A 27,878-nucleotide genomic window follows, 5' to 3' on the forward strand; every position below is an offset into this window, starting at 1 on the left:
GAAAGTCAAGCTTCTTGTGAAATGAAACCTTCACATTTGTTTCTGAGCTAGACTGAGTAAAGGGGATTTAAAGGAACTATAAAGCTTTTATTAAGTCGATTTTTAGCTCTTTTTATGCTCGTTTAATCTGCCTTTTTTTTGGTATTAGCCTATTCCAGTGCCTATTTTCCTCACAGCATGGTGAGTCTACTTTACAGGCATCACTTTGGACTGAAGAAAGTGTCTTTGTGATGTGTTCAGTATTTGTTTTTGTTGTTTTTACAGGAACATGAAGAAGAGCCAGGCGATTATTGGCAGGACGAGACATCAGGTCTGTTTGACATTTTAAATTCCTGCTATAGTAGAATTACTTCTTTGTATTTGAATGTTTGTGAATGTTATGCAAGAAACTACTTTAAAAAAAAAAAATCTAAAAAAGTATGAAAGAGTGACTTCAGGAAATAGTTATGCATGGATAGGCCTAGTTATTGGACATGAAGTCAGACATTAACTTGGGACAGTGAAGAAATACGCAGTTAGTGTTAAACATTAACCTGGCTTTTATAGCTGGCCAGTTGTCAAAGCTCTGTGTCATTAAGAGAACACATAATACAATCCCATATTCATTTATTCTACAGTCAATGGGAAACATTATGAGTGGCAGCTGTCAAATGGACATCAGTGGCTGCCAGTTGACAACGACCATGTGATCGAGACCCACTACTGCCAACCTGGAGCTAAAGGAATCACCCTCAACTTCAGTCAGTGGTCAGTGTTGGGATTTTTCAGTGTTTATGAACAGAAAATAGGGCATTCAACATCTCTTGAAAGTTTGTAATGTGTCTAACAAGCACAGAAATGTTCAGGTATTTTATTTTGGTAAGCACTTCTATATATAATCTGGAGGTATTTGAATGGAAAATGGCATATAAAAGCTGATTTTAAGACTTTTCTCCCATTATAAGTTTGACCATTTGTTTGAAACAGTATCTAGTTTATTAAGGGAATAAAAGTGTCCATTGAAACTGTGGATGGTGATATTAAAGGGGTCCTATTATGCATTTGTGCATATTCCCTTTCCTTTAGTGTAGTTTTTTATGCATGTAAAAGGAAGGAAAAGGAAGCAAGCAAACGCCTTGCTTGAAGTCCCGCCTTTTCTTCCGTAACGTGGTGATGTCACCGAGTAATACATTTGCATAAAACCTGCCTAGCAACTAGTTTGGCACACGCTCAAACAAAGCTAGTTAGAGCGGAGCTTGAGCGGAGCCCGAAGAGTTTGGTTCGGATGACCCATCACAACAGAGTGGGGCCAGCTGACCAATCAGAGCAGAGACTGGGCTTTTTGGTTAGGTGGGGCCAGGAGCTCAAACAGAGCGTTTCAGACAGAGGGTGAAAAGAGGCGCTGCAGCACAGCCGGTATGAGAAAAATGAAGCGCTTTTTGAACATTAAAGCATGTAAACATGTTCTAGTAGCAACCCAAAATACAAGTATGCACCCGAAAACTAAGCATAATAGGTCCTCTTTAAGAAGATTTGATATAACAGTCGTATGGATGGATTTTGTTTTGGTGCAATCAAAACAAAATGTCATATTCAAAGAAGTATATATCAAACTGAATCATATGTGTCTCCACAGGCAGGTGTTCATAGACTTTGATAAGTTACAGACTCTGACTGCAGATCTGAAGGTGCAAAGGTTAATCCTTCTTCCTCAGGGCCAGACAGAGGACATAGGCTGGTACTTCAGAGATGACCAGCTGTGGCGTGAATATGGATCCCAGGTGAGGAGCATCAACCCTTAAGTTCATTTGATTGTCGGGGTTTTCGGAGACTGAATGTCCTCCTCGTCCTCAGAGCTCCAGCATGTCGTCCTCCTCAATCAGCAGTGGAGAAATTGAGCGCCAGTTCACTCTAAACCCTCGGGGGACCTTCAGGTTCACAGTGGGCTCGACGGGCTACTCGCTCGACTTCTCAAGTATGTCATATTTCTATAATTTTTTGTTCATTTCACGTCTTTATAGCTAAATCTAACTGATGGTATTTCACTTGGCAGCCATGACCCAAACAAACTGCATCACAGGGCTGCGCAGGAATGTGAGAAGGCGTCCGAAATTCACTTCCAACGCAGAGAGGTGACACTTTTCATCTGTTGGAGTCCTGTTTTTGTCTATAAATGTTTATTCCCTGCATTTAGACTACCGACTATTGATCTGTCTGCTGACGAACAGCCTCACCTCAATCAATCAAACTGTATTTGTATAGCACTTTTCATACAGGTTAATGCAGTTCAAAGTGCTAAACAGATGACTGACATGCCCAACGTAAGACAGAACCGTGAAAACAACAAAAAAGACAAAAACAATTCAACAATTTAATGTGATAATTCGAGACCAATGCTCAAAAGACAATAAAATCCTAAAAATGGAATAAAATAAAATAAAAAGCTATAATAACAGTTATAGTAGTAAAACAGATTGAAATAAAAACTAGATCAATAAAATAAAAATAGAATAAAAATATACAAATTAAATACGATAAAATAAGTGATTAATAAAGTAACAGTAAAATAAAATAAAATTATACAAATTAGATACATTAAAATAGGTGATTAATAAAATAATAAAATAGAATACAAATTTTCAACTTAAAAACAATAAAATCAGTGAATAAAATAATAACCATTCTTAATCAAAGGCTTAGCTGAATAGGTTTTAAGTTTACGTTTAAAGATTTCAACAGTTAGTTGAAATATTAGTCTCTCTGTGTCACTCAGAGAGAAATGGTTGCACCGTTGCAATATATTTTTACCTTCGCAATATTTTTATGTCACTGAGAATTATAGCATAATAAAAGTTTGTTTTTCTTTGCAGCCTTTACTCCACCTCAGCTTCCTCCTCCCAGCTCACTGATGGAGGCTACAAGTGGGAGTTCATGGGAGACGAGGGGAACTGGACAGAATACAAAGCACATGTAAGTAGAGCATTCAACAATTTCAGTTGTAGTAGACGCTTGTAAACGAAACTTACAAAAAAGTTTTTTAGAGCCAGAGATGCCATATGATACCGACGTCGTTTTACTGTTGGCTTACAACCCTTGGCAGAAATGGGAACCAAACATCAGATATCTTCCACAGAGATAAACAAAACATTCATTTTGGACCCGCCAAAAGTATTTAAATTATTTGTCTACATAAAAATGTTATCAATAAGACCTTTAACTTTCATTCTTCATTTTTTCCTGGTGAATAAAGTCAGCAGTGGCATCTGGTGGTCAAATTGAAAATACTTTGAATGTGCATTCCTCTATAAGGTGGGCTTACTTTTTTGTATTTCTGTATAGGTATGTTCATTTGACAGCACTGCCATTGAGAGTCAATACCAGCTGAATCCACAGGGACAACTACACTTCAAGATCAAGAGATATTCATACACGCTGGATTTTTCAAGTAACGAACCCACATACAGCAATGAAGCCACTCCTCTGCTAAAACAATCAATCATTTTGCTTTTGTTGAGGGCAGCAGCTTAAAGGGGACCTATTACGCTTTTGTGCTTTTTCCCTTTTGTTTAGTGTGTTATATAGTTTTTTGTGCATGTAAAAGGTCTGCAAAGTTACAAAGCCTAAAGTCCACACTAAAGGGAGTTACTCTCCCCCACAGAAACACTGCTCTGAACTGCCTCCTGATCACCTTGCTTAAAGTCCCGCCTTTTCTTCAGTAACGCGGTGATGTCACCATGTAACACGTTTGCATAATACCTGCCTAGCGGCTAGTTTGGCACGCCTTGAAAAAAAGCTAGTTAGAGCGGAGCTGGAGTGGAGTCTGTAGAGTTTGGTTCGGTTGACCAATCACAACAGAGTGGGACAGCTGACCAATCAGAGCAGACTGGGCTTTTTGGGAGGGGGTTAGGAGCCCAAACAGAGCGTTTCAGACAGAGGGTGAAAGGGATGCTGCAGCACAGCGTGTATGAGAAAAATAAAGCATTTTTTTTTAACATTAAAGCATGTAAACATGTTCTAGTAGGAACCCAAAATACAAGTATGCAACTAAAAATAAGCATAATAGGTCCTCTTTAAATCACCATTAAATCTCTGGTTTATCACAGACATGTGTCAAGTCAATGACAACATCGGGACTACGAGAGGCGTGAGGAGGACTACTGACAATGGGAGTCAACAGAACAGCAGGTCAGGAGAAACATTTCACCATGGGATAAAAAAAATCCCTTTAAATACAACAAATGAATCCTTATTTTACCCATGAAAACATACCAAACATCTTAATTTAATTGAATTATCCGAACCCCCTTAAATTTGAAAAGTCCCTATATGAAAAATTAAGAGCAATTTAAGCTATACATCACTTGCCCCTTTATTTACTAATACTAATTTACATATAATATTCTACAAACCTCATAATAATACATTTTGTTTGTGTTATCTAAGTAAATGAGTCTTTCTTAAAAGGCCCCATAAAACCCTTGATTAACAACAGATTTTAAGGGGTTCATGACTTTTCCCTTATTCCCTTCCCATTTGTAAATTAACTTAATGCTAAATTACTATTACGCATATCTATTTTTGTCCGTCTCTTATGCACCAAAACTGCATAGCAACACCAGCTCAATTCATTTGGCAGTAATATGTGAACAGTGTGTAAATGTTTTCACCTATTCTTCAGTTCCGGCACACTGCCACGATGGCAGTTCCAAGATATCGGTGGAAAATGGAAAGATTATTTCAAAGGAAGCAAAGGAAGCAGCATTTCCAGTCAGGACATCGAGCTCAAGTACCAACAGAACCCATCAGGAACCATCACGTTTACCACCAAGAACTTTAGCTATGAGCTCAACTTCTCAGGTGAGCTGGAAACATCTGCATCTACAGTTAAACATCTGTATTCAGGCTTTTGCAGAACCACTTATAAAGTGGTAATGTTACAGTAATGGATCACTTTAAATCTGTCTTTTGCAGCCATGACTCAGAGGAACGTGTCCACAAACACCATCAGATCAGTGCGACGACTTAACCAGTGACTGTGGGACGACAACAGATTTGGAGGTCGGAGGTTAACTTAATGTTGATCCTCATAGTTACGTCACTGCCTGCCTCAGGTTGTCTCTCATATTGGAATGATTTAATACTGTTTTTCAACAAGCTGCCTCGTTTATTTGCTAATAGGATGATTATACTATACCTTTTGTGCCAAAGTGTGTTTTCCTGTCCATGGTTGGATTTAGGGTTTGGGTTCGTTTAAAGTTAGGCATCATAAATTAATAGCGTAAGGTTGAGTGGAGATTAAAGGGCAACTCCACCGATTTTACACATCACAGTCGGTTTACAGGTCTTGAGGAGTACTATTTCATGTGTGAAAACATTTGTGTAAGGCCTTTTGTGGTTCCAGAGGGAACTGAAATTTGATAAATTGCCTCAAGTGATGTCACATGAGTCAGTGTTGGTTGGAGACTACAAGTTTGAAATTGAAAATAAAAAATCTAGGGGTGCGGAGTTAGAAAGAATTGAGCTTACCAAACCTCTGTAGTCCACTGCTCATCTCTGATTCAGGCTAGCGGCTTGAGGCTACATTAGCCGCTACCAGCATAACACACCCAAGGAGGGTCCAAACAGGAGATGCCATGCGTCGTATCATTGGCGTACAACACATGCGCAGAAAAATCTGGTCTGCACTCACCGGAATTGAGCAACGTACAACCGCAGCTCCAGTTACACTGCATGTGTCATACCACATAGCTCAAGACCGTGTCTCAGCCTCTTTCAATAAGCCAGGAACACCCAAATCTCAGACCAAATTGTCAGCAGTCGAGTTGCATTGTGGGTAATGTAGGCACTAGGTTTTGACAGAGAAGAGTGCATGGAATAAAAAAAAAAAGACGACATCTCTGGTTCTGCTGCATCAATTTTAATCCTTTTTGTTTTAAACTGTCCATCACTTGTCCGACAGTGTTATTATAGCAGTAGTACTTTTTTTAAGGTAAGGGAAAGCACAAATTGATGGGGAAACACACTCGACACCTCTTTTAAACTAAAACCAAACGGGTGTTTACCAATGTTTCATATAACTGCCTATTTTTTGTGCATCTTAAAATGTTAATGCTTCATAAATACTGCCTTGTAATTGGAGCACTTTTTAAAAAGAATGTGATGTTTACCTTTTGACAAGATACCTCTCTTAACCTAAAACCAAAGGCAAGTTAACTTTGATGTTTCATTTAAACATGGAAATCTTAAATGTTCATTAACACTGCCATGTAATCAGTGCACTTTTTCTAAATTAAAGTTGCATACACCCCACTGTCTGATCTTTATAAAGCCATCACACAAATAACGACCACCCTTTGAGAGCATTACGATTGTGTACTTTCCTTTATATGTACAGATTTTCATTGAACCACCTCAGAGACCAGCACCTTCAACACATAAAACAAAGGGGCCACACTTCACATATATTGACAGCAGTGGTATACAAACAATCTTGTAGAAGAATAAGCTTTAGTTTTTTCTGCTTTGGGGTTCTGCCGGGATATGTGACGCACGCTTCACAGATCACATCCACTTTGAGATGAAGTCAAAACTGCACTCTACGGATGAAAAAAAAGCTCCAATTGCGGAAACATTTTGTAGACCCGTGTGACAAAAAATGGGGACATGAACAGAACCTGAAGAGTCAAATTCACTAGCGAGTAACACCGCCATGCAGCTGGAGAGAGCTCACCGTGTATCGGTGGCATTATTATTACACAAAAACTAAAGTTGATCCAATAACAGACGTTACAACAATCATTGTCAGCGGAAACACAGTGTGACCGAGGTGCATCTAAAAACCCTAAAATGGTGTAATCATCTTCAAAAAATGTAAGATTTAGAATGAGTACACAGCTGTTTAGAAAATCTGACAGACCCATGTGTACTGTAGGTCGGTGGAGATGAAGGTAAGGACGCATCGACGGCTGCTGGAGCCAATCGACGTGCACCCTTAACAACCAATAAGGATTATTGCACACGACTCATCTAAGGCCTCTTTACCATTACCATTATCACGCGGACATCAAAATGCCAAGGCCCTCACAGAGCAAGCCATCTTTAAATAGCTATATATTTACACTTCATAATAATAATAATAATAATAATAATAATATGTCACCAGCACAAGTCCCTCGGACAGCTGAAAAGTGCTGAAATCGAAATATATAGTGATAATCTCCATCATTGTACAAATTGGTCAACAGAAATGGAGCGCAGGAGGATTTTGAGACCCTTAAAAATCAGCAAATCCCGCTGGATGTGTGAATAAAATGGAATCGTTATTGGAAAAGATGCTAAAAATAATCTAATTATAGATCTTTTGTGGTCAAGTTCAGTAACATGCAACAAAGCCGGAGAGCTGATTAAAAGAAAAAAACATATTAATACTTGAGTAACAGATGAGTGTGTCTAGTCCTACTCGTGTACCCATGTAAGGCACGACAGCCTAAGCAGTGCATGTGGTCCTTGTTTGTCGCCTTTAGCATCTTGTTTAAAAGGGCACTGCTGTAATAGCCACTCCACATCCCTATTCCACTATAAGACACAGATGAATCATTCATACTGCATTTACAGAATTTGTTTTTGTTACCAAAAGGAGGTGATATGGTCGTCAACAACCAGACTAAACTAACCCTTCCCTTTTCAACATGCTTGCTTCGATGTCAAATTAAAAGGAGCGTTATGTAGCACTGACGTCTAGCGTTTTAAAACGGGTAACGGCAGTCCAAATTCAAAACATTGGAGCCTTGGCCCGTCCGCTCCTCCCGTGTGACTGATAGAAAGTATATTATATATTGGTCCTTTAAGTAACGCAAAAAAAAGCAAGCATTGGAACCTGATGATAAAAGAATGAGACTAGACTGAGTCCAGTTTGTGTTCACAAATGGAGGTTTCTGGTGATGCATGGAAACCATGGAGACGGACTGCAGTGGGGCTACTTCCCCCCCCCACCGTCTGAACCGTCAATTTTCTACACCCCCGCTCACATCGTCTCCACGGAGGAGCCTCCTGGATGCAGATCAGTGACTGCAGGCTCGTCAGTGCTACACTTCAAGCTACCGACCACTGGGCTCAGACATTTTGTTTGTTTTTAAGCCAACCCTCTGATCACTTTAGACATGCAGCGAATCCTAAAATAGTCTGGAGAGGCAATAAAGACACGGAAGCCTGAAATTGAGCAGATGTGAAGCCTTCCTTCTTTTTTTTTTCTGCCAATTTTTGAGGGGGTGTTTTCTGATGCAACGTGTTCAGTGAAGTGAAATCCACACCATCCACTCAATCATTCATGAGATGAACACAAAGCCTTCCTGAATAAATCTGAGTTGGGATTAAATCTCAACCCACGACGTTTGGACGCCCGAGAATGTCAAGTACAAAACCGTAGGAAACCCCCAGCATTTAAAGAACACAGCATAGAAGAAGTAGTTCCCCGCGTGCCCCAACCTTTTGTCCTTCTGGTCAAGTAGAAATTCAGGTGAAAGGTTAATTTACCAGCTGAATGTGAGTGAGAGTTCAAATTTATACCAGGTTGTATTCAAAATACACACCTTTTGAGAGGTTTTTGAAATAGTCACATTCAATCAGCGTCTTGTTCTGTGAGAATTCAAGGCTCTTCTGTCCAAAGTTATTAAAAGAATATACTTGAACTTTTTTTTTTTTTTTTTTTTTAATTTAGCCGAATAAGTCTTTCAGATCATTGTTGACAGATGCGCTATGTTTAATTCCACTTTGGTTCATGCTAGGTGCAGCAGCAGGTTGAGAAAAGTTCTGCGGGTTGAAAAAAGGGTTCGCTTGCATCCCGAAGCCGCTGGGCGCTCCTCCCATCGCCACCGGTGCACCCTGCATCTGAGTCTGAGCGTTCTGGGCTGCGCCGTATTGATTGAGCCAAGGGCTGTTGGCGCCGGGCGTCGCCTTTGGACCCATTTGGTTGAGGGTGACTTTGGGCTGGTTGGGTGTAAAAAGACTGTCCAAGGCCGACAAGTCGGGGGCTTTATTCGTCTGCCCGATGTGTCCTTGAGTCTGCGTGAGGGCTCCGAAGTTTGGGGTGCTGGTGGTGGTGGCCATGCCGCCGTAGAGGCCGGGGCCTGCGGGCCGCATGCCCATCCCCATGCCTCCCGTCTGGAAGCCCATGGGTGAGTTGAAGCCGTTGGAGACCGGGGCGCCCATGGAGCCCACCATGGGGCTGGAGGAGGGGAAGGCAGACATGGTGGCGCCCTGCACTGGGGCTGGTCGCGCTGCGTTGGCCAACGACATGCTGTTTAGGGTTGTCATGCTGTTGAGCAGGCTGCTTGTCAGATCCTTAGTCTGCAATATTAAATGTAAGATTTAAAAGACGTTTCACACCAAGCACGGATTCACGTCTGAAAAATGTACATAGAAATGTATAAAAACTGATTTTGTGGGTTCTTATGAATGATTGCCACATCAAATTTGGGGTCTGATTAGTTTATGTATTGTGTAGTTAACGTTAGCCCCTTCCGACATTCTCTCTCTGGATAGGTTTTTGTTGCGTGGAGTAATTAATTTGATAGATAATTTGCACCGCACTGGTGTGCATAGTTGTCAATGTGGAATGGGGATTTTCCGTGTGTTTGTGCACACAGACGTTTTCAGGCATTACCTTTGCGTTGGTGGCGTTGGCTGGTTTGATGCTCTGCGGCGCCAACGGCTGCTGGTTCCTCAGTTTGGCTGCCTGCTCCTGCTCCTTAGCCAATCGCTGCTTCTCCTCCAGAGTCAGAGACATCTAGGGAAGCGCAAAGGAAGAGAGACCGTGAACAAATTGGACTACGGTGAAGGACAAAGGTGAAGATTTGTGTAAATGAGGTATGACATTGTTCCCATACTCTATTAGGCTGTGGGGCTGCTGCTGCTGCTGATGATGATCCATTCTCTTTTCCATTAACCCCTGAGCTGCCAAAGATATCATCAATCTGAAAGATAGAAAGTGGAATCACTGCAGCACAGAGAGGGTAAGACATAACATTTCCAGGCCTTTTCAGACACTTTAAAAGGAAAAATAATTATATTTCTTTCACACAGTACTGTAAAAATATACCCATGTTCTCTGATCTGTTACCTGGTTGCCACTGCCAGGTGGGCTCTTAGTCTTCTCTGATTGGCTCCCTGGGTTTGTGATGTTTAAACTCCTGTTAGAAGAGACACAAATTTGAATAGAGGCATTTATACAAGCCTGGTTATCATATCCATGTGGCCAGTATCGAAATGCTAATTGCTTTTTAAGTCAGATCCATCACCATAGACGATCTAGCTAATTAATATGTATAACCATTTCATATTTCATCAGAGACAATAATTGAGACGGATCACCTCTGCTGCTCCTGCATGATGTGCAGCTGCTCCAACTTGGTCTTGTGTTCGTTCTCCATGCGAGTCAGCATGTCCCGTATCACCGCCATGAACGAGTTAAACTGAAACATATCAGATAATATTAGATAAGAGGGAAAGTAAAACAATAAGAATCACAAGTATGCATGTGTGCGTTTCGTGTAGTACCTGGTTAAGGTTGAGGTTGTTGTCTATACTAAGAGAGACCAGGTGAGGAAGGATCTTGGTGGCAAGGTGCTCTTTGGGGATGCCCAACTTCTTGTGGCTGAAGGTGCACTTATAGATTCCTAAAGCGAGGAGTGGGAAAGTCCAATAACCAGTCATTAAAGGGTTTCAATAACACAAGTAGGAAGTGGAGTGTGAGCGGATTATTTAATACCTAGAATGCCCATGAGTACTGCTGGTTCTCTGGAGGGGATCTGCTGTAGGAAGGGCAGGATCTCATCAATGACGTACCACTTGTCGAGATACTCCAAAATCTTCCCCAGACACACCAGAGAGTTCACGCGTACCTACACAGTAACAAAAAAGAAGATGCATGCATAGACAAATGCTTAGAGAAGGGTAAGGGCAAAAGCAATTCAAGCAAAAGGCAGAGGTACAAGCTGAGAGCAGAAAATGATGGAGACTCACAGCGAGTGAAGAGGTCTGTAGACAGGCTGATTTGATTCGAGGGATGAGCGCGTTCTTCATGGACGGGTAGTCAATCAGGTTGGCAAACGTCGGGATGATGTTCAGGCACAGCTCCTGCTCACACACAGATAAGATGTTATGAAACTGGACGTTTTTTATGATGCCAAGGGCATTCGTTTTTAACTGGTAGCACCGAGTGCAAGGTTTCCAAGTGAAATGCACAAGAAATGCTTTAGACACTATCTGTTAGAAGTACGAAGGAACCAGAAATCTCTAACTGGCATAAAATATGTTGATACAGCATCTGGCCTTTTCAAAGATCAACTAAACCTTAGCTCCTTCACTCATGACCTATTGGAGGATGATGACCCCTAGACAATTTTGCCACCATTGGCAATTGATCTGGTGGTTTACAACTGACTGTTAATTTCATCTCAACAACACCTAAAATACTAAGCAGTAGGGGTTTGAATCTTTTGGTAACTCACAATTAAATTTTGATTCTTGGGGTCATGATTCAATTCAAAAAGATTCCTGATTCAAAATCGATTCTATATTGAGTACATAGGGGTGCTAATTTTTTAAAATTATGGCATAAAAGCAGAGTAAAGTGTGTATAAGATGATGGAGTTTTTATATAGTTGAAAAAGTTACATCAACTGATTGCAATAATGTAAATGCACAAAGGCACACCTAAGACAAAAGGTAACATTTATTCATTCTAAACTTGCACAAATAAACCCTTTTTTTTAAAAAGTTTTTAGTATTTTCTCAATTCTCAGGGACTTTAAGAATAACAAGTTCGAAGTTAAATAAAAATAAAATAAAAATGCTGCCATTTGCATAAATAAAATAGGTATGTTTGGGCTAGCTGCCTTTTTTATTTCTCAGAAACTTGCAAATTTCAAGAATAAGTTGTGCAAAAAACAACACTGTAAAACTGATACTCTGTGTGATTTTTCAACAAATCACACAATAACGCTTGACACAACTTTGACTTGGTGTGTAGGATTACTGTGCATCAGTAGGAATATATTTTTTATCGAAAAAAAAAACAAGGTTTTAAAAGTTGATTTTTGGAAGTTGTGAATCTTGATTCTTACGTGAATCGAATTTTTCCCCCAACCGCTAATAAGCAGCCCCATGTCCCCCCACTGTACCTGGATCTGTACAGAAGGAGCTTCCAGAGCTCTGTGGACCATAGGCAGCACGCTGTTCTTAATCTCCTCTGGGGGCGTCTTAGTCAACAGTAGGTCCATCTTCTGCAGGAATATCAGCAGGATCTGCACAGCACAGGGTCCCAGTTAGGAAAACAAGAGTCAAAAGCTCAATGCTACTTTCTACATAAAGTAGTAAGTGGAAGTTAACAGAGACGGTGCTCTCAGTGGATTTAGTGTAAGCTTTTAGTACTACAAACAACACAACACTCAAACTAGCTGATGTGACCGAAGCGTATTCACAGCAGAGACCACTCACCATATTACTAGCCTGAAGAAGAAGCATGGGAAGAAAAATACAGAGAAAGACAAGTCTTGATGAAGTGGCAGACCAAACCCAAACAGATACATGCTGGTTATATTTAACTGATTGATCTCACTTTCAAATCTCATACACACAAATGCCAAAAGGGAGAAAACATCATGCAAAGATTTAAAGAGGGAAAATCACACTTTGTCTGAGTTTCACACATGCTTAGACAACAATAGTGATACTGTTATAACAACCAGCTTTGTTTCAGACGTGCATAAGAATACTGTATGTGTGTCCACCTGAATGGGCTCTTGCTGCTTGAAAACAGGCGTGAGGTCCGGCATGATGAGGCGAACGTACTCCTCCTTGGTGCACTCCTCTGCGATCAGCAGCACGTTGGGCAGCACGAAGGGAACCATGTCCGGGTTGACAAACTCAGAGGTCAGTGCGGGTAAGATTCGATACACCACCACTCTCTGAGAAAGACGAAGAGCAGAGAAGAAGTCACAAAAGAGCATTCAAACTGTAATTCTGTATGTTCATTAGGGGTGGTGGGAAAAAATCGATACAACATAGTATCGCATTATTTTGCTTGGTAATATTGTATCAATACACGGACGTCAAGTATCGATCTTTCATTATATAAACTATTAACCTCTTAACAATCTAACGGCCGCTATTCTGTCTTTCAGAGGTTGTAGCAGGTTCAGTCTTAAAGCTAGAGTAAAAATACTGGTATTATATGAAACTACAAAACCTAAGGAATCAATTGGTACAAACCACATCATGTTAGCTTATCGGGAAGAACGCTGAATAATGCTCCAAAGTTACCATTTTCAAAGGGGTCCCTTGACTTCTGACCTCAAGATATGTGAATGAAAACTCTGAGATGAACAGAGTGGAAACTGTATCTTATTAGATAAAACAGATGTTGAGAAACTGCATAATTTTCAGTTGAAAAAAGGTAATAAATCGCATTATATCTTATTGCAATACACAGCAAATCGCAAAATGTTTAAAATCGCAATAATCGTGATTTAAATATTATGATAATATCATATTGTGGGCCCTGTGGTGATTCCTCGTCTGTATACCATCAAATGAACCTCAACTTGCAGTATCTGTACGGTAAAGAAATCGGAAAAATATCCATACTTCTCTCATATTTTGACCGTTTAGCTCACCCTTTGTACCCGATATACACCGTATTTCATAAACTAAATGTACGAGCAAATACCTTTGGTAGTTTGGGCAGGACTTTGGGGAGGCCTTTGTAGAACTGGGACTTCTGCAGGTTGTCCCTCTGGAAGAGGGAGTCAAAGTACTGCAGGGTCACAGCGCCCACGTCGTCAAAAAACGGAATCTGAATTTTACACAAAAAACAGAAAGAAAGAAATTTGTCCCCAAAGAAAAGTCAGATATTAAGAACACAAGCACATACTATGAAAACACGCTATTGTTTGAGTCTTTGCACGCGTCGTGACGATGCGAACCTTGGTCATCTGGTCCGCATCCGGTCGGACGTTGGGTGTGACGCTGAGCAGCATTTTGACATGTTCCCGAACCTCCTCTGGGATCTTGTTCAACACTGCTGGACTGATGCTGCTCAGCTACAATTGAGAGACATGGAGAGAATGGAACAGGACAGAGAAGAGGAGGATGAAACGAGTCGTTGATTGGTAATAGTAACACTCTCTTCTTAAATATCAAGTCATTGCAGCAGACAACTAAAAATGCGCTGTGGCTCAAGTCCACATTAGCTTGGAGCAGCTGGTCCTGGAGTGCGTCCAGTCACAATCATTAGGATTATTTCAAACATGTTTCCGTTTTACTACTCAAATCAAATCTGGATAAGACATCCGCCTGCACTATGAGCTGGACAATGACACAAATCTGAGCTGACAACTGCGGTTGCCAGAGAGAAGAGCGTGAGAAAAGGAAAAGAAAACAAGCATTGGGGGAAAAAAAATAACTGCATGGCAAAGTACAATTTTCTGAAATATTTATGATCCTTTGTCTGTCCAGTCATTCGTCATGCTCTCACATGTGGCACGCCTCCACCCACCTGATCCAGTTGCCTGCTGAAGCTCTTAAATATGTCGTGCTTGTTGACTTTGAAAACAGGCTTGCCCTCATTGAAGACGGCGTGCATGACCACGCCCAGCGAGTACATGTCGGAGGCGGCGTCACAGCTGACGGACAGGATGTACTCGGGGGCGAGGTACTCAGGGTTGGGGAGGCAGAGCGGAGGGAGGTTGGGCTCCCACTCTTTACACGTGTACTTAAGCTGAAGAGGAAGAGAGAACGTGAGAATATAAAGATGTGACAACACTGCAAGACGTTTTTTTTGGGAGATCATTTTGAAGGCAGCGAGACAGACGGTCTTCTAACACACCTCGGTATCTGAGGGGTTGGTGGAGGAGATGCTGAAGTCGAAGCCCATGATCTTCCAGGCTCCGCTCTTGTTGAGGATGATGTTCTCTGGAGACAAGTTGCCGTGGACCATTTTCACCCCACTGTGGAGAAAGGACAGACCCTCCGAGATCTGAAGGGATAGAAAAATGATAGCTTTGTTAGGAATCAATCAAAACTTTATTTGTATAGCACCTTTCATACAGGTTAATGAAACTTGTTAACGAAACTGACGAGTTGTATTCATTAAAGAAAGTTGATTTAATAAAAAAAAGACTTACTAATTTAGTCTGATGAATCACTTTATTCAAATTGAGGATTTTGTTCGAGGATTTTTGAAATTTCTTTTGAGGGTTGTGACGTCTAAGGCTGAAACTAACAATTATTTTCATTGTTGATTAATCTGTCGATTATTTTCTCGATTAGTCAATTAGTTGTTTGGTCAATAAAATCTCAGAGCTGGTTCAACTGGCTTTGAGGAGTAACAGCATATGAATGCATATTGGACTTCTAGATGTAGATTACATGGTGCTAAAACCTGCCGGACAACTAAGATTTAGTGGACTCGTAATAACAAACCGGCAAGTTCTCTTTCAAAAATGTTTCAGTATACATCTGACGGATGGAGAGACTGATGATTTACAAGGGAAAAAAGAAATACAAAATAATAACCTTAGCTGCAGCCAAAACATTGAGCAAGCTAACCTCTACTGCACTCTCACCTGTAGCAAGCCATACTTGGTCTCCACATCATAGAGTTTGTACTCCTTGATGTCGCTGGGCACGGGGCTAGGCAGGTTCTCCCACTGGCCCAGCACGTTGGACAGACTGGCAAATACCGGCTCTGTACAGAACGCCAAGCAGTCTCTGAGGGGCAGAAATAACATCAGCATCATTTGAATTGAAACAACTGCTTTTTTAAATGTTGAGTTATTCTTGAAGACAAATAGCAACATGAGCAAAGGCAGAAACGGAGAAGTCTTTTGAATTTAGAGCTGCCCTGGGTGAAAGTTTAAGAAAGACAAAGTGGTAAACAGAAAGTAAGCACAAGACTGCCTCAACCTTACCTTATCTTATCTTAGGGGGCTATAAATTATTCAGGTAGCAGTCTACAGAGTCTTTTGATCATGACAAGCTTCTACTCACATATGCACAAAGACAGGCAGAGAAATACATTTGTTATGCAACTTTCCCCTCGAATGTCAAGCCCCTCTTTGAGCTGCAACTCATTCAATTTGTCCATGATATAAGTGTTTGTGTGTGTGCGTGTTAATCACCGTGACTCTTCCAGAGGATGCTGCACAGTCAGGAGACGCGGGTGACGCAGTCTGGTCAGCTGTTGCACCCCTTTTTTCAGCGAATCAACGATTTGGTCCTTCTCAAATTTCTGATACTTATCAATCATCTTCTTATCAAACACAAACACTGCTACTTCCTGGAGGGTCAAAGACAAACAACAAGGCACTGAAATGAGCTTTATCAAGTCCCACGGCCACTCCTGGTGTGGAATGTCCTTGTTGACTTCAACAACAGCACAAACATAATCAAATGTCTATTGGTGTTGCACGGTATACCGATACTAGAAAGGTATCGTAATACCGATAGTGGTACCACTCTCTGCCTGAACTGTTACTGATTCAATGGCAGGGGCGCTGTTTTACAAAAAAGCTTATTAAACGCTGTTTAATGAGTGATATCTGGTAGCGAATATAAAGTTTACCATCAAAGAAATCACATAAACTCAAGTATAGGGGACATAAGAATACTGTATACTATGTAGATTTTTTAATTAATAACTTTTTACAATAATAAAGAACTTTAAGTTTCATGTTCTGTCATCTATTATTCCATCACTTTTCCTGATGTTTTAGGTTTTGCCGTGGTATCGTTTCAGTATCTGTATCGAGATATTTAGGCGGGGTATCGTATCAAGGTAAAAATGTTGGTATTGTGACAACACTAAGACATTTAAATCTAAACTTTGACTGAATTGGAGCTGGTCTGGTCAGGGGGAGGATATTAACACCTAACACACGCACCTGTTTGGTGGACTTCTTGGTTCCATTGTAGATCCTCCAGCACAAGCCAGGACCCCCGCTGGCAATATGTCGTCCAACCTCAAACTCCCGTGTCACCGGGTTGCCCATGACAGCGCTGGTGACATCCGCCGTCACCTTGGTGACGGTGCTTTTTAGCTTGTTCAGCATAGACTCCATGTTCACGCCTGACCTGGCAGCTGAAGTGAGAGAGGTGGATGACAGACCACCCAGGACAGGTAAGTTTATAGTCAGTCCAACGTTAAAACCACAAAAGTCTTTGCAATCACTGAAGGAGGAAGCTGGAGCATAACCCTTTCTAGCTAAGCAAAAGCCTTCAACAGTCCATTCGACATGCACTCTAAAAATGCACCTGCTTTAAAATTTGCACATCAAAGTGGCCACCGGCGTCCTGCCTGTGCAGGCTGAGAAGAATAAGCACCATAACAGCCCAAGCTGTCCCCTGAAATATACAATGACTCAGAGCAAACCCAGCCACGCCACATTAAGGCTCTCTTTCAAAATACTTCAGAGTGACTTGAAAGCATGTTAGGCAACAGGAAGTCAGAGAAGAAGAAGAAGAAGAAGAAGAAGAAGAAGAAGAAGAACATGGCTGACTACATTATTTCTATGTGAGAAATTTCTTCAAGGTTTTATCCGTCTTAAGTGGGCTTGTGGTACTTTCATGTATATTTCACTGCTCTGCAACAAGGCTGAATAAGCTTTAGTCTATAAATTGAAATGCAAACGGTACAGTATGCATAATTAATTCCTTACAGATTCCCGCATAAAAAATATATGAAGCATCATTATTAAATGGATCAAAGCACACTAAATCTTAATCAAAATTTGAAAGCCCTTGCCAAGACCCTGCCTGGCCAATTCTGTTAATGAGAATCCCTGCTTGTACTGCATATACAGTATATAATGTATCCTCCTCAGCCGATGCCAAATGCACATATATATGAAATACATCAATAAGCATGGCTCAATCTGATGATGCCAGCTTTGTCAATGTTTACGTCAGTGTGTCAATCTATTCTACAACAGCCAGATCTACTTGAGTCTAACCCAAAACAATAAAAGGTAGCTTCATTTCAACAAATGGAACTGTTGGAAGAGAGATTGCAGGATTTATGGCCTGATTTACTCAAATGTAAGGGTATTATAATATCTGTGTTACTGCTCATTATTTACCTCGTGATGGATAGACGGTCTAAGTCAACAATGCATGACAAAAGCAATCAATATACCAGACGCAAATCCATGGCCATAACAAGACCTAATCATAAAAGGTATTTAATTAAATTACCTGGGGAAAAAAGTTCGGAAATTTGTGTTTGGTCGATTATGCTCTGCCAATGGTAAACAGTGTATTCTCCTGTTGGTTTTGAGTTGTTTTGGTGGATTGGATGATTGAAGTCTCCATCAGTAACAAGGAACAAACAAGACATATTGGCTATTTTACACTTTATTCATTTAATACACCATCAGGAGCCTCATTGGCAGAGCATTTTGGCAAATTTTTCTTTGGCGCTACCCACATAATCAGCTGTGCTGCTCATCCCACAAATGCATGATCCTTACAAGTTGGACATCATTGTGAAGGTCAATAAACAGGCTTTCCAACGATGTAAAATACAACGCCAATTAGCATTGTAACAACAGAGAAATAATCCACCAAAACTTTTTTTTCCCAGTTTATATCAATAAGCATGGCTCAATCTGATGATGTCAGCTTTGTCAATGTGTGTGTCAAGTGTCTCAATCTTTCTCAGTCACTCTCATTTAGTACATTTTCTACAACAGACAGATCTACTTGAGTCTTAACTCAAAACAATAAAAGGTAGCTTCATTTCAACAAGTGGAACTGTTCTAAGAGAGATTGCAGGATTTCTGGCCTGATTATAACATCTGTGTTACTGCTCATTATTTACCTCGTGATGGATAGAAGGTCTAAGTCAACAATGCATGACAAAAGGAATCAATATACCAGACACAAGACCTAATCATTAAGATATTTCATTAAATATTTACCCATGCATGAGGCTGTTAAAGCTTTTTATCTGCAACAGGTTTGAAGGATGTATTTGCCCAAAGAGCCCCATACATTGTTATGATGTTATCTTATGATTGCAGTCAATTTACTTTGCACGACTCTGTCAACACTATATGCTTTAGTTAGTAGTGGCCAGATTAACAGAGGTAGACTCACCTCACACCTGCAACAGAGCCTTCCTAGCACAGTCTAGCCAGCTAGCCAGTCAGGATACCAGACAGTTAATCTAATTAACACCAGCTTACTACCACGATTATGCTTTGACAGGCTGTTCATGAGTGGTTAAACTATAGTTTTAACGTTGTGTTAAAGCATTTAAAGGTTATATTCATCGCTTAGCATGTTTGACAGAGAGATAGCTCGATGCTAGCTGAGTTAGCACAGTAGCTAAAGCTAGCTAACTAGCCAACAATGCGTCATTACAGTCTGTTTGTTTCATTCATAAACTATCACTCTCTACAGCGACATACCTCGATATGAAGAGGGCTGTAAGTTGTGTTGCTTGTTAGAAGTGGACTCTCAGCTGTGCCGCTGTCAGTAGTGGCTGAGAAACATGAGAAACATGAGAAACATGAGAAACACAGCCTCCATGTCTCACAGCAGCAGACGAGATGAGCTCAGTGCGCGAGGAGTCAACCGACAACCGACTTCCGGCTTGTCAGGTGCGTCTACGTCATCAGCAACCAAACTGTAGGCTACATCCAGTCTCCTGATTCACAGTGTACACAAACACTGAAGGGATTTTTTTTTTTCCAGTGAGTGTTGCATAAATTATAATAAACTGGGGAAAAAAAGTTTGGAAATTTGGGTTTGGTCGATTATTAAAGGGACTATTTGTAACTTTCAGAAATGCTTCTTAACAGCGACACCTGTGAAGCACAATATCACTCTATATTTCAGCTGCTTGGCAGTAATGTTAGCTGACCAGACGAAGGTCTCTCCATGAACATGATTTAGATCTGATCCTAGTGTTGGTTTTTCCTGCTTAAGTGCAGGCTGATGCAGCGGGGCTCTGCAGCGTGTCTCCCTGCTCTCTCCGCCCGCAGCCGGAGAGAGCAGAGGAGACACCGGCACCCGGTCGGTAACGAGAAGATAAGCTCTGGAACTCACTCCCCAATCTCATCAGAGACTCCGATTCCCTCACCACATTCCAGTCCCGCCTCAAAACACATCTTTTCTCATCTGCTTACCCGTAGCCCCCTCCTTCCCCATACCCATCAGTCCATGTGTATGTATGTGATTGTGCCTGTGTATGTCGCTTTTTGTCGTTCGTCTCCTGTCTGTCTGTCTCACACTGTTTTCCCCCCGACTATGTTAAAGCGTCTTTGAGATTACTATAAAGCGCTATATAAATCCAATATATTATTATTATTATTATTATTAAGACAACGTAAATCTCTGTAGAGCTCCGTCACTTCACAAGACACGGAAAACCTCTGTTGGTCTGGAGGAGTTGCAGCAGTTATTTCTGCACAAACGTCCCCTGTGCATTCACTAGATATTCTCAGAGCTAAACTAACTCTTCTGCAGTGTGGAGGGAACGCGCATTCACGTCTAGAGGTGGAGCGAGCTGAGCTGTCTGAGTGAAGGTGAGCAGGCAGAGGAGGAGGGTACAGCGGCTACACGCGAACACGCATATGCGAGCGCGCATGTGTGACGACCCGCTACATTTATGCGCGTACAAAGTTACAAATAGTCCCTTTAAGAATTATACATATATACTGTATAATATTAGAAAAATGTGCCAAAATGCTATAATAAATATAATGGTAAACATATTGCCACATTGAGGAAAAAAACGTGAGATTTCGAGAATAAATTCATAATATTACGAGAACAAATTTGTAATTTAATGACAAAGTCATAACTTTATGAGAAAAAAAGTCGTAATATTATGAGAATAGTCATAACTTTACAAGAACAAATTTGTAATCTAATGACAATAAAGTCATAACTTTATGAGAACAAAGTCGTAATATTATGAGAATAAAGTCATAATATCACGAGAACAAATTTGTAATTTAATGACAATAAAGTTATAACTTTATGAGAACAAAGTCGTAATATGAGAATAAAGTAATAACTTTACCAGAAAAAAGTCGTAATATTATGAGAATAAAGTCATAACTTTACCAGAAAAAAGTCGTAATATTATGAGAATAAAGTCATAATATTACGAGAACAAATTTGTAATTTAATGACAATAAAGTCATAACTTTATGAGAACAAAGTCGTAATATGAGAATAAAGTAATAACTTTACCAGAAAAAAAGTTGTAATATTATAAAGGAATAATATTATTAAGTAGTCATTTCACGGGTTATTTTAGAGGGGAAAATAGTATGACTTTATTCTCATTAAATTATGACTTTTTTCTCATAATATTATGACTTTATTTTCAAAATCTCAGATTTCTTTCCAACTCAATGTGGCCCAATACTCCTTTGTAAGGATTTCATTAGTGTAATATTATGCTTTGTTTTTCTCGTAATATTATGACTTTTTTTCTCATAAATATATTACTTTATTCTCGTAATACTGACTTGTTTTCTCATAAAGATATGACTTTATTCTCATAATATTACTACTTTTTTTTTCTTGAAATAGTATGACTTTATACTCATTAAATTGCGACTTTTTTTCTCATAATATTATGAATTTATTCTCCAAATCTCTGATTCCCCCCCCCCATTGTGGCCCTAATACTCCGTCGTATTAATATAACCTCTATACAGTCTGGAAGAAATATATAATTTTTACAACCACATCAAGGACCACTGATTATCCACGGACTCCACTAGTACACATTACAAATAAAACAAATAACAGCAAAGTCTTGTTTGAGAGAACATCAATTAAACGTTTATTAGACGTGTTATTCCAACAGAAAATAAAGCATGTTTCAGCATCATAAAGTGCAATCTAACTTGATTTCAGTGAATGTAAAGAACAACAGATGCTGACTGAAATGACATTTGCCTGTAAATTACTTCTGCATGATCATGGCTTCATGAATTAAAAGAATTACAAACCAACTGAGGCATCATAAAATTAAATTAGTAGCCTAAAATAATATTAAGTCATTATTTATTACACATCTTCCGTGAAAAGGAATAATGTCCATCATTCAAGTAAAATCCTAAAAAGTTACAATTAAAATACATTTGACAAACATACTGGCACTAAAATTATGCTTAAAACCCCTGAAAATTAAAACGTTTTATATTAACCTGAGCTATGGTTAACCTAATACATTATAGTACCCTTTCTGCTGTCATTTCATATTAGTTTTAATTTTAGAAATCCTCAAAGAAAGATCTGTCTTCATCTCTAACAGTTAGTGTTAAACCTTGTTCAGCTACATCGGTGTTGCGTTTACCAGTATTTTCCCTTAACCACACTACAGCATGCTACAGTAGAACTGGAAATCAAAAGATGACTGCCATAATATTGTTATTCAGTCTTCATTTGACATGTAGAAATATTAATGCCTGATCAAAGTGCACAGCATTACTTCTGCACACCACACTTCCAATAGTTTATCCAAATATGGTATCCATACCTGGACCAAGATGTACATCAATTAGTACAAAAGCTGTTCACCAATTGCAACCTGCAACAGCTGGCTAAGACTCAAGAGAGTATTTTCCCCCCCCCAGTAATCCCTTTTAAGTTTTTATACATTGCATCTATTGTATTCCACAGTAATTGGATCCATGATGTGCATTACATTATTATCATTCTTCAGTGTAAGCGCTGCAAACTGGCTTTGTGAAGTGCACTTAGTGAGTCAAACCCTTGTTTCAGAAGGTGCTGGAGAAGTGCTGGAGGAAGACCACAGGGTGATGCTTTTCAAACTCTTTGAGCAGCCTCCTCCTCTCCTTGACAGGTATGGTTTTGCTGGAGGCGATGTCACTAAGAAGCTGTTTGAGGCTCTCCAGGGTGGTCGCCTCTCGCTGATCCTCGTACTCCTGTGGCGTCACCTGCTGGCAGAAGGCGAACGCTGCAACACACAGACAGCAGGGACGAGGACATTAGTTTTTTTGACTGGAGCAGTAATGCACAGTGGACATACAGCATTTGATGTTTTCTGTATATGTATAAGGGGTATCACATGTGATGGTGTAATGTCAGCCAGTGTGTGCATATTTAGTTGTACTAGTATTTGACTTACTAGCAATTGAGTCAGGGTCTTTTCCCTGCTGCATAGTCCTTAGCTGTGTCCTCACAGCTTCAATAAGGGATGTAGGAGTCTGGATTCATTACAGGAAGAAACAGTAAACAGAATCTTTAAAATGTTGAATCATTTAACAGTTTTTTAAATTCTGACAAAAAATTGATTCAAGTCAATTTTCTATTAAGAAGTTCATGTGATCCGAAACCTTTCCACTGTCTTTATTTATTTATTTATTGTTTCATTCATTCAGCTTCAGATTGTGAATGGTCTTATAAAATAAACCAGCATTGGCCATAAACAGAACATTTTCAAATGTCAAAAGATTATTATTTTTTTAAAATAGCATGTTAATGATGCCTGAATTAAAAAATGAAAGTGTACCTTGAAGAGCTCGATACAGTTGTCCATGAGAAACAGCACCAGGGTTTCGCTTTGGAATCGAGTCAGTTCATGATTCTGGACAATTGCTCTCTGAAAGGTGCGGCAGACCAAGGCCCTGTTATCAATCTGGAAGGAAACACACCAGAAGTCAATAATAGATTCAAACATATTGACCACTAGTCCAACCTATATATATATATATAACCCTACAAAATAAAGGAACACTTGAATCTAAGAAAGCAGTTCAACAATGTACAACATGGGCTGATTAGGTGAAAAAAGGACCTGTTTCTGAAGACGGCAAGCATCTGGGTGAGCTGCTGTGGCCATAAAGGCCAGTAGTCTCCGGAGTTCATCTCTGACGCTCGTCTCCAGCAGTCGAAAACACAACTGAGATGCTTTGATGGCATCCCGGAGCTTCCCTTCATCTGGAAAGAAACAAGATGTCGTCAAGGATCTCTACGAAGGATTTTTCTTCATGGAGAGACAAAAAAATACTGACCTTAATGACAGGAAAATGGATTAAAACCTTATCAAGTCTCACCCAGCAAATTCACAATTGCAGCGTGTATGTCCAGATGGCGTCCTGAGAGAAGCGGAGCTTTTTCCTGTCCGCTGTAGTACTTGGCAATGGTGTCAAAGAGTAGTCTCTTTTGGCTCGCCATCTGCTCTGCCTGGTCGTCTTCTGAAAAGACGTCGGCGACTTGTTGGTTGAGCTGTTCCCCTGCGACCACGATCAGCTGGTCGGGAAAGAACTCCAAGCAGTCTGCTGCTGCAGACAGCCACCCGTCCAACCTGAAAACAAAGGGTGATGAACAGCATCAGTTTTACACAATTCTAGTTTTATGTCCATTAATACCTGAAGTATTAAATCAGAGCACCGACTTGGGCAGATGAAGGGTGTTGGGCAGCTCTCTCTCCAGGCATGTGTTAGAGATAACCAGGTCCTGGGTGGCAAGAGGAGCTCTGCAGGCCTGGAGCTGACCCCTGGCAGGAGAGGTCAGGATGCAGTCTAGCATGGGCAGCTCTACTATCTGCAGCAGCTGCAGCAGCGTCTGCTGCTTCCAAACCTCATCCACCACTAGGGAAGGAGAAAATAAACTGTCATGGACTATTGTTCCCCACTATACTGGCAAATACTGACAGATTATCTCAGTCTTACCAGCTTTGGACAGAAAGGCGGAAGTAGAAGGGGTTGTGTTTAAAGCTGCAGACAAGGTTGGTCGCAGGTTGATGTTCCTCAGCAGCCTCTCAACCCTCCTGTCTGATGGTCCGACAGCGAGGGGATTAGAGATGGTCCTCAGTTCATTCAGCCTCCTGAAACAACAGGAAGAATTATGGTGATTAATAAGCAGTGAGCTGAACCTTGATATAAAAAGGTGATAATATTGGGTGTGACTATTAGTGTTTAAAACCAACCTGGAGCTCTTCTTCCTCTTAAGCCCATGCTCCTCTGGTGTCATGTTTTCTGTGTCACTATTGTACTCCTTCATGGCAGAATTGGGTGACACTTTATATTCCAGAAAACGGTAAAGGCTGCAGCTGCTGTCCTCGAAGGTCACCTCCTTGTCTCTGCAAAACAGCTTCGTACCGACCGGTTCGAACACCTTAGCCTCCATCAGAGCCTGGCAGAGACGAGCAGCTTTGAGGCGAGACACTTCGCTGGTGCAAAACACCACATTCTGCATCAAATAGCTGAGGACGGCGTCCACAGCGTCTGAGCCCGTGAAGCATTCGGCGTGAACGCGCAGATGCCTTCTACAGCGGCGCACCTCCACCTGGGTTTGCAGGGCCCGGATGATGTTGTGCCACAGCTGGGTGGCGCCGAAGGGCCCCGAGAAACCTGTCAAGGGACACAGAGGTTAGAGGGGAAAGAGGTCAAAACACGTTGAATCCCAGTGCTAAAATGTTATGATGGACTTCATACAGGTCCAATTATAAACAAAAGATTGAAAAATGATTAATTCACATTCATAATCATTTCTTTTTGGAAAAGCCATAATTTTATTTGGTACCTTTCAAACAGCTCTGTTGATATATATATATATATATATATTTTTTTTTAATTATACGTCTAAATAAAAATGTTATCAATATGACCTTTAACAGTATAGTTGACGCTGGCATATTCATCATTTCACTGGAAACGAGTAGTGTTAGTGGAATGTAACTAAGTACAGATTACAATATAAATACAGATTAACATATTGTACTTATGTGCAAAGTTCAGGTACTTGTACTTTACTTGACCTCTTTACCTCTCAGATATGCTTCAGCAGTACACAACTACTAGACCTCTAAGGTCACTGGGAAAAAATCTATTAGTAGTACTCAAGGTCAGAAGGAAACATGGTGAGGCTGCTTTTAGCTGCTACGCTGCTCAGCTGTGGAACAAACTTCCAGATAAGGTCAAAGATGCACCAACAGCGGCCACTTTCAAATCTAGACTCAAGACCAAACTGTTCACAGACACTTTTCTTAATTGATCAAATGATGCACTTTACTGTCTTTTGATTGTTTTTATTATCCTCTTAATCTTTTAACTTATACTTTTATGCACTTTGTGCTCTTTTATCTTGCTTTTATATATGTAAAGCACTTTGAATTGCCTTTGTGTATGAAATGTGCTATATAAATAAACTTGCCTTGCCTTGAGTATTTCCATTTTTATGCTACTTTACACTTCCATTTTTTACTAAATTTCACAGGGAAATATTGTACTTTTCTGGAATACATTTATCTGACAGCTATAGTTTATAGGGATCTACTTTACCATAGTCAGAATAAAATAAAAAATAAAATGAAATAAATAAAAATAAATAATAAAATAAATAAAATAAATAAAATAAATAAAATAAATAAAATAAATAAAATAAATAAATGTGATCTTAAAAATAGCTTTAGTCTTGTTTTATTTCTTCTTTTTAAGAAAACAATATATTAAAAGTAAAAATGACACAAAAAGAACAATTAGACATTTTGCTTTATTTTCTGTCTTTCCTGCAGGGAAATATAGTTTAGTAGTTTATTGAACTTATAAAACCTTGTTTAATATAGATTAAACTATCCACTGTTATATAATATAGCTCCACGTTGACCTGCTACAACAGTAAAACTCTGCTTACACATCAATAATAACAATCTCATAATCTGCTTTTTACCTACTTTTTTATAAGACCGTGAAGGCCTCATTCACTTGTTCTCCCCACTATTTATTTGTTTACACGGCTGTGCTTTGTTTGTGTGGTTGTATTTATATACAAGGTAAGATTAGATAACTTTAGACTTATTTAGCTTTAATACTCAGGTCTTACCGTTCTGTATATTATCACGAAAACTCCTCGTTTGGCTGTTCAACCTCCTGAAGCGAGGAGTCAAATCTACCGCCATCATGAGCTCTCCCCATGTGACGTCAACGTCCTTCTTCTTCTTCTGCTTTGCATTTTAAAGCGGAATGTAATACCAACTTGTTTGGTGCATACCGCCACCTACCGTACGTATGTAGAACGGGATCTGCTTTACCATATACTGTATGTATGTCAGAATAAAAAAAAAAAAAAAAAAATAAAATAAAATAAAATAAAATAAATAAATAAATAAATAAATAAATAAATAAATAAATGAATGAATGAATGAATGAATGAATGAAAAAATAAATAAATAAATAAAGTAGTGTGAGCCCTTTCATATTTATATCTTAAAAATAGCTTTAGTCATGTTTTTTTTTCTTTTTAAGAAAACAATATATTAAAAGTAAAATGACACACAAAAGAACAATTTGACACCATAGTCAGAATAAAATTAAAATTAAAAATAAAATAAAACAAAATAAAATAAAATAAAATAAAATAAAATAAAATAAAATATATAAATGTGAGCCCTTTCCAATTTATATCTTAAAAATAGCTTTAGTTATGTTTTTTTTTTCTTTTTAAGAAAACAATATATTAAAAGTAAAAAGTATACTAACACAAAAGAACAATAAGACAGTTTGCTTTATTTTCTGTCTTTCCTGCAGGAAAATATGCACTTTCATAGACTAAGCTACTGGAATTACCCTGCACTATATTCATTTTTAACAGTCTCTTTTTACTAACATGTTTTGCACTATGGAACTGTAATGCTGGAAACTTGAATTTCCCTCGGGATCAAAAAAGTTACTATCTATCTCTCTATCTAGCTATCTATCTACCTATGCTGCACTGACTCCATCTGCCACACACATATCCATCTGGATATTTGCTCATTATTTGCATAGAGCCAGGCCACAATGACCCAGTCGTGAAGTTAATAACATTCTCTCTTTTCATTTTAACAGACTCCTGTAAAGAAAAATAACACCCTA

The 27,878-nt window shown here is 39.6% G+C and overlaps 3 protein-coding genes across 5 annotated transcripts; 1 reads left to right on the forward strand and 2 right to left on the reverse strand.

Moving 5' to 3' along the window:
* On the forward strand, window positions 1–6,288 carry si:ch211-244b2.3 (uncharacterized protein LOC557230 homolog). Of its 2 annotated transcripts, XM_037760535.1 has the most exons (12): window positions 1–93; window positions 157–180; window positions 265–310; window positions 618–747; window positions 1,616–1,760; window positions 1,834–1,954; window positions 2,033–2,111; window positions 2,850–2,949; window positions 3,319–3,424; window positions 4,083–4,164; window positions 4,658–4,836; window positions 4,951–6,288. In XM_037760535.1, exons 2-12 carry the CDS (start codon window positions 178–180, stop codon window positions 5,010–5,012), a joined length of 1,053 nt encoding a protein of 350 aa, XP_037616463.1. In that variant the 5' UTR covers window positions 1–93; window positions 157–177; the 3' UTR covers window positions 5,013–6,288. The 2 variants fall into 2 exon arrangements, with proteins under 2 accessions (XP_037616463.1, XP_037616464.1); XM_037760536.1 differs by having other exon boundaries at window positions 14–180.
* Window positions 6,289–6,341: 53 nt separating this feature from the next.
* Window positions 6,342–19,645, reverse strand: scyl2 (SCY1 like pseudokinase 2). Of its 2 annotated transcripts, XM_037760533.1 has the most exons (19): window positions 19,446–19,645; window positions 16,920–17,116; window positions 16,158–16,315; window positions 15,603–15,747; window positions 14,864–15,013; window positions 14,534–14,755; window positions 13,962–14,078; window positions 13,706–13,831; window positions 12,768–12,944; window positions 12,475–12,486; window positions 12,159–12,281; window positions 10,999–11,112; window positions 10,745–10,877; window positions 10,534–10,652; window positions 10,348–10,448; window positions 10,097–10,166; window positions 9,864–9,950; window positions 9,641–9,763; window positions 6,342–9,324 (listed from the first exon to the last, which is right to left on the reverse strand). In XM_037760533.1, exons 2-19 carry the CDS (start codon window positions 17,094–17,096, stop codon window positions 8,692–8,694), a joined length of 2,787 nt encoding a protein of 928 aa, XP_037616461.1. In that variant the 5' UTR covers window positions 17,097–17,116; window positions 19,446–19,645; the 3' UTR covers window positions 6,342–8,691. The 2 variants fall into 2 exon arrangements, with proteins under 2 accessions (XP_037616461.1, XP_037616462.1); XM_037760534.1 differs by lacking the exon at window positions 12,475–12,486.
* A 2,169-nt stretch (window positions 19,646–21,814) lies between these two features.
* On the reverse strand, window positions 21,815–27,002 carry depdc4 (DEP domain containing 4). The gene is made up of 9 exons (XM_037761313.1): window positions 26,848–27,002; window positions 24,953–25,376; window positions 24,696–24,850; window positions 24,419–24,614; window positions 24,078–24,328; window positions 23,819–23,961; window positions 23,534–23,659; window positions 23,150–23,228; window positions 21,815–22,978 (listed from the first exon to the last, which is right to left on the reverse strand). Exons 1-9 carry the CDS (start codon window positions 26,924–26,926, stop codon window positions 22,779–22,781), a joined length of 1,653 nt encoding a protein of 550 aa, XP_037617241.1. The 5' UTR covers window positions 26,927–27,002; the 3' UTR covers window positions 21,815–22,778.
* Between the last annotated feature and the right edge of the window lie 876 nt (window positions 27,003–27,878).

The sequence above is a fragment of the Sebastes umbrosus genome, chromosome 23 (assembly GCF_015220745.1).
Source record: "Sebastes umbrosus isolate fSebUmb1 chromosome 23, fSebUmb1.pri, whole genome shotgun sequence".
Classification (NCBI taxonomy): domain Eukaryota; kingdom Metazoa; phylum Chordata; class Actinopteri; order Perciformes; family Sebastidae; genus Sebastes; species Sebastes umbrosus.